This window comes from Mus caroli, chromosome 12, assembly GCF_900094665.2.
Source record: "Mus caroli chromosome 12, CAROLI_EIJ_v1.1, whole genome shotgun sequence".
Taxonomy (NCBI): domain Eukaryota; kingdom Metazoa; phylum Chordata; class Mammalia; order Rodentia; family Muridae; genus Mus; species Mus caroli.
The window spans coordinates 80678000-80685135 of NC_034581.1; the positions used below are offsets into that span (position 1 = coordinate 80678000).

At 44.9% G+C, this 7136-nt stretch overlaps 1 protein-coding gene across 3 annotated transcripts in view; it reads left to right on the top strand.

Moving 5' to 3' along the window:
• Window positions 1–7136, top strand: part of Gpatch2l (G-patch domain containing 2 like) — a 51732-nt gene that overhangs the window by 26655 nt on the left and 17941 nt on the right. For all 3 annotated transcript variants that reach the window (XM_021179229.1, XM_029484626.1, XM_021179228.2), the window contains exon 8: window positions 593–678. In XM_021179229.1, the coding sequence (XP_021034888.1) occupies window positions 593–678 (86 nt within the window). The remainder of the gene's footprint in view (window positions 1–592; window positions 679–7136) is intronic.

Here is a 7136-nt window from a genome sequence, read left to right on the forward strand (position 1 = left end):
CGTCTTTTAAGGTCAATAGAAACTGAAATTGCTTTATGGCCTGAAAAGCAGTACTTGAGCTAGTCCTGCCAGTAACCCTATTATAAGACAGGTAAGATGGCCAGTGATCCACCCTGGAGAGCAGGCTAGCAAAGCTCGCAGGTGATGCCACTCTTAAATGCACAGCAGCTCGATGGTACACTCAGCTGGGCACTCTAACTCCAGGCACCTTCTCTTTACACTATTCTCACCATTGCACTGGAGTGTGCTCTGCAGTTGTCCCTGAAAAGGTAATTTTATGCTAGCCCTCTTGGGAAAGGGCTGATACACAGTGGATATTAGTGAGGTGTAAGTTCCTGGACTGTCCATTAAGAAGTACTGTGTTTGGCTTGTAAGTGATTAGTGCATGAATGTTTTGTTTGGCAGGCAATAGTTGTTTGTTCTGTGCTGGGACATTTATGGACGTAAGGTTAGACATGCATACCCTTATTGAATGGTGGTGGTGTTCATGACAGGAGGGTTGGACATTGTTAAAGAAAGCATGTAGGCTGCTTTTTGAAATCAGGCCTGTTTGATTTAAGCCATACTGAAATAATCTCATTCATCCCCACAGTTTAATCCACTCTCCCCTCTTTACTCCCTGGATGTTCTTGCTGATGCTTCTCATCGAAGGTGCTCACCTGCACACTGCTCTGCCAGGTAATTGGCTTCCAGTGGCTATTATTTTCTTTTGGAAAATTCTGTGTCCCTTTTCATAACACTTGAGATTATACAGTATATGTGCAGAGGATCCAATTTGATCCTCACAGCAATCTTCAGAGGTAAGTTGGAGTTTCACAGATGCAGAAGCGGGCTGAGGCCTGAGGAGTTTTTCCTGTGATCACATGCCTCTGTGATTCAATCTGCACTGTGGCCTATGTCTTCTGCCTTACATTTCACATTATTTCTGCTGCTAAAAGCCCATCCTCAAAGAACATTATTAATGCCTCTTGTCCTGACCTGCAAAGCCCTGAATAATCTGGTTTCTGCCAACATGGCCACCTTCCTCTTATCCAGTCCTGCCCCTCAGTATCAGGCAGTACCAGGGAGCTCCATTTCCTTATACAATGGCAGCCCGTGTGGTCGTGGCCCTTGCTCTCATTTTGCTTTGCCTGGAAAGCTCTTGGAGCCCCTGGATACCTAGGGGTCACGGCTGCCCCATCTGGTTACTGTATCTTTCCATGCAGTGTTTACCCTGTCTGTAATACGCTGTATACCAGTTTCTTTAAAATTCTAGCCCTACCCCATTGGCTTTCTCACTGTGATGCAGAGACCTTGTCTTATTCCCTGACAAATCCCTGCACATAGGTCTGGCACTTGTTAGACATTTTGTTTGTCATGTCATACGGATTCTCTTAGTTCAGGTGACATGGAAGTTTGATGATGGCATTTCTTAGCAGTGTTATTGTGTGTAGAACAGCTAAGAGTTTAGACCAAGGAGCTCTTGTTCTAGTTTTGGTAGCAGAAAGGATTTCATTTCCAAGGTTCTGATGCTTTGTTGTTGTTGTTTTGTTTTTGGTTGGTTGGTTGGTTTTGTTTGTTTGTTTGAAACAGGCTCTCTCATATGTAACCCTGGCTGTCTTGCAGCTGTATAAAGTAGGCTGGCCTTGAACTCACAGAAATCCACCTGCCACTGCCTCACAAATGCCTGTCTTCTGTTTTGTTTGTTTGTTTGTTTGTTTTGTTTTGTTTTGTTTTATTAGTCAGCTCTTAAGTCAGTGTGCTCAGACTCGTCCTGTAGACTCCATGGTAGAAGTTAACGGTTCTTTGGACATAGCTCCATAGGATTTGGATGGTGAGCCATAGTTCATAATCTGCTGCTAGATCTTTCTAAGAAGTATTTTAATAAGCATAGTCTTTTGAGAAGAAAGGCCACTGTAAATAGTGTTGCTGTGAATGTGGAAAAGTGGGGTGATACAAACTTCTCCCATAGGCCTTTCCTTCAGTGTCAGGCTGCTTGATTTTCATTCATTCATTCATTCATTCATTCATTCACCATTTGCTGACTCCCTACTATATACTAGGCTCTTTGTCTAGAACTCAAGCTCTAATGAAAAAATCAGGTATGGAAACTGACAGCTATGATAACAGTTTGCACAGAAAAGCTATGACACACACAGGCAAGGCTCCTAATGCAGGCCCGTGGGAAGTTTTCCAGATTTTAGTCCGAAGAAGAGCACACCTCTGTATTTTGTTTTGATACTAGAGCAGTGGCCGTGTGTGGTCTTTGGGACAACCAGCTGAGCAACACCACAAAATCCAGCACACGGGATTACTCTGCCCTCCTTCCTCACATCTACTACCTGGGGTGCGCTAAGGGGAGCATTGCCTCTTCTCTCTTCCATTAGAAGCCTTGTCCGTGGCCAGGACCCAGAGCTGGATTCCTGATCCTCTGCACATCCTGTAATATCATTATTGTTGCTCTCTTGACTGAAGATGTGTGTGTCTAGCCTTGGGAACATTAGTTTCAGCCAAGCTTCTGGTGCACACAGCTGAGGGCCGTGCCGCTGCTGCTTTGAGCTCTTGCTAGAAACAAGGAGAGAGAATGGAGACGATTGCCAGTTGTCTTTGTCTTATCTTTAGGTAACAGTCCAAGTTAGTAGGCTGCATGCATGCTCTTTTGAGTTTGGGGAAGAAAAAAGTTTGAATTAACATTCATTACCTTATCCTTACATTTTTCTTTGTTTTACGTTATATGTGTGTTTGTCCTAAAACCACATGTGTGTGTGATGTGTATAATATCTGCTCTTCCTAACAGTTTTCACTTAATGAAGCTCACGTGATGATTTGTCAGGTGCTGCTCTGTGAGAATGGTCAGCACAGACGTCTAAAGTTGTCTGAAGTGAAGGTTTCAGAAAACAGGAGTGAGAAACACTGAGGTCTTGGGGATAGTGTTCAGCACTGAGGTCCCGTGCAGCAAGGTGTCACTCCAGCTCGTAAGATGGGATTGGAACCATGCAGTGGGTTTTAGGAAGAGTGGACTGGTTAGCTGAAGCCTGGTATCAGGGACAGGGTGTGGAGGAGCAGAGTGCTAGGGAAGAGGCAGCCGAGTGACAGCACTAAAGGGTGTTTCGAATGGAGAGTTTATCTCTTCCTTGTCCCATTTTATTTGTAGTAGGGAGAAATTTCTTTCCAAGCATCTGGGCAGCACTGGGAATTTTACCCCCATCATTAGAACGATTTGTGCGCGTGTGTGGTGACTGTGTTATCATTAGTGGTATAATTTTATTTTGCAAAGAGAGAAGTGTTTCCTGTTTTATCGCAGCTTCCCCTGAGGAGGCTGCTGTATTAATTTGCTGTATTGCCTCCTGGCTGTTCCCAGGCTGTTTTTCCTCTTCATCATGGAATTTTTAATGGCCCTCGTGCCTCTTGGGAAGCGTGTGAGGAAGAGTTCCTCGGGGAGTGCTTCCCCTTTCTCACACGCCTATAATTACTCTCCTTTAAGAGCACAAAGAGTCTGATAATCATGCCGGGCTCGGAAGGTTTCCTCCTGTCAGGGAGCTGAGCTGAGCTGAGCTACCTCCTTGTTGGACACTGCCAGTCACACTCAGCTCCACTTCAGCATCTGAACATGGCCTCCTCCAAAGCCACATACAGCCTGGGATCTCAGAATAAGCTGAGGCCACTGGGGTGTGACGAGTGTCCTCAAGTACTGTAGTTGAGCATTTCACTATAATCAAATGACTAACGAGACCTAGTTAAGGGTAACACTGTGTGGGTGTGTCATGTACCAGGTGTAGGGGGCGGGAAGGAGACTTGTGGTGGTTGTACCATTCAGTAAATTTGGAGGTTCACTCTAAAAATACTTAAGTTTGATGATAATTTTCAACCCTGACTCTACTTGGGAGTCATTTGAGAAGCCTTAAAAAAATGCATTCATGGGCAGGGCAATAAGGGAGATGGCTTAATTGGTAAGGACTGGTACAAACACTAGGACTTGAGTTTGATCCCTAGCACTCATTTTCTTAAAAAGTGGGGTGCCACAGTGAGATCTGTAATCTCAACACTGACCAAGCAGAGACAAGAGAATCCCTGGGCTTTGCTGACCAGCAGCTCTAGCGAAATCTGTGAGCCCCAGGTTGGGAAGTGATTGAGGAAGACACCTAATACCAACCTCTGGTCTCCATGCTCATATATCTGCACCTGTATGCACACACACACACACAGAGAGAGAGAGAGAGAGAGGGAGAGAGAGAGAGAGAGAGAGAGAGAGACGTACACGAACATACATGCACACAACTAAAAACAGCAGTACTATCCATCCATGCTGAGCCTGAGCTTCACAGATCATATCGTGTTGGTCTGGGGCAAGGCCCAGGCATTGGCATGACCTTACAGCTTCTGCGGTGACTGCGAGGCACCTGGGGTTAAGGACTCTTGCCTTAAGTAATATGGTTTCTCAGCTGGTTCTTAACAGGAGCACCTATTTTATAACTGGCACAGGTTCCATGCTTTGGTATTGTGAGCCCCGTTCTTCCTGGAGGCAGACCACTGGGATTCCTTTAGCTTGAGAGACGCCATTCCAGGTGAAGAAGAGTGTGCAGCACGTAGCTGATGAATGAGAGCAGGCCAAGTTTTGTTGGGGGTGGGGTGCGTGAACACTTGGTGGATGTCTTCATAAAGTTCGTAGAGCTGTTTTAGTTTAGTTGTGTTTGCTAGCATTGGCATTTGCTGTTGAAGTAGTAAGGTGCAGTCTAAGAATTGCTGCTACTCAAACAGCAGATGGGGTAGTTGGGTTCTGCTAGAGGCTGTGCGATTGTAGACAAATGAGACCAGAGCTGGAGGCAGCTTTCCCCCAAAAGAGACTGACTGTGAAGAAAAACCTTAAAGTTATTACCTAGAGAAAACAAGTGGAGATTACCAGTTGCTACATCTCTTCTGGTACATATTAGTGGCCCACATATTTGAATACTTTATGGACTTTCAGTTTTCTCTGATTCCTGTGATTTTTCCTCTGCTTTGGGTGGTGATTTGGAAATGCATCCATTTCCAGTTAGTCTCGAAGTTCTGCAATAGGGAATCACGTATTCTAGTGTCCATGTGTGTCTCTCTGCCGCAAGGTGTGCACCAGATAGGCCAGGTTTGTTTTGTTTTGTTTCTGAGACAGGGTTTCTCTGTGTAGCTCTGCCTGTCCTGGAACTCACTCTGTAGACCAGGCTGACCTCAAACTCAAAAGTCCACCTGCCTCTGCCTTCCTAGTGCTGGAATTAAAGGCGTGTGCCACCACTGCCTAGCATATCAGTTTCCTTGTAAATAATTTTTTCACTTGTGAAATCTTATTTTTAGTTGATTAAGGACGGCAGATTCCCAGGCATGTAGCCATAGAATATACATGAAATTTCATGAGGGAACAGAAAGTCTGATAGCATCTCCTGTGCTATTCATTGCTCATGAAATGTTGGACAGAAACATAACACTATGGCAGACTCACTCGGATGAGAATGTTGGATTTACCTGGGCAAACACTTAGCCTCCTTGTTCCTCAGTTTCCACATGTTTAAAGTGGAACTTTTCTTTTGGGACTAGTGGGGATCAAAATGAAATGATGTATGTAAATATTCAGGAGCCTGGCAACCACCATTATTTTTGAGTTACTTCCTTATCCTGTTCTTAGGATGATTTCAATTTTAAGACCTTTGAGCTCGCTCCAGACTTCTTTGCTAATAAGATGCTGTGCAGATTCTTGAGGACTTTAAATGGCCTCAAATTGACTCTTAAGAAGAAACATTTGGACAGTGCTTGGGTAGAGAGAGAGAGAGAGAGAGAGACCTTCCTGCCCATTAGAGAGTTGAAATATGATGGGCCTAGCTCATTGTAATTCATTTTATCTGTTCATAAGCCTTACGATCTGCATATCAGAGTTGTGTGCCCAGCTGGCTCTACCACTTGACAAGGAGTTTCAAAGAGCAAGAAGAAGACTCAATTCATGCTATTAATTTTGACCTTTGGAGCCATAATAAACAGCCTCGGGTTTTACCCCAGGGCTTGGGGGAAGGAACCTTTTATTAGTCCTCTGTCTGTGTGGGATGCTGTGACACACAGCAGCTCCAACTCAACTCTTTAGTGCCTGGGTTTCAGCCGTGTAAGAGGAAGGGTTTTGCTGTAATGGTGTCTGCATACATCCATAGGTCATCCAGGCCTGTTGTACAACCTCCTGCTGCCTAGCACACAGTTCTTAAATCTTCTTCTCTTGGAGGGGCTTATTTACAGGAGCTCTTGGATGGCTGCCATGTTATTGCCTGTGTGGAGTGATGAAAGCACTTTCTGTCTGTCTTTCCATTGTAAATACACACATCTTCTCAAGTGATGCAGAGTGTGATTCCTGTGGGTGACATAGCCTTGGTCTTGCCAAGGGAAGAGTGTAAAGGCAGTTTTAAGTGCTTGTGAGCCTGTTGTCACAGGCTGCTGAGAGTGAGGTAGGAGGTAGTGAAGGAGTTGTCAGGGTTTCAGCGCTTGCCTCTTGTGTGCTTGTGAAGTGGGTTTCTTCCCCTCATGCTATGGCCTTCCCTGTGCAGGTAGATGAAGGAACCCTGAAAATACACTCAGAGGTGAGGGAGGGTTCCCCTGCTTCCCCAGATGTAGCCACCCTGTCCCTCATTCCAGCCAGGGCTTGGCTTCTTCCTTGATTATGACTGCTTGTCTCAAAAGTGTTAGTTCTCAGAGTCCCACCATGCTGTGAGCTCCTGGGGACAGGCTCCTGGCAGTCACCGTGGAGCAACTCTGTGTGCCTCTAGCATAAGGTTTTACACAGGGCAAGTCTCTAGAATTTTTTTATTAAAAAAGTTGAGGTGAATGGATTTGAAATTAAGGAGAATAATTAAAATATATGATATGTATGACCTTTGGTCCTTACTAACACCAGTTTTTCCTCGGGTGTTATGTAAGTAGAAAATAGAGCCAGTAAAACCTCTTCTTTTTTAAACACCCAAACCAAACTTTTTCATAGCTTTAAAAAACAAGCAGTTTTGAAGGTGAACTGTTCCTTACACTAGCTTGCCGTTGGCAGACAAAGACTGCTTTGGCTGCCTCCAAGAGACTTTCAGTATCTTTGTTCTATACCAGAAACAGTCAATCACTTGAGTAGTCCTCCCCTCCCCTCCCCTCCCCTCCCCTCCCCT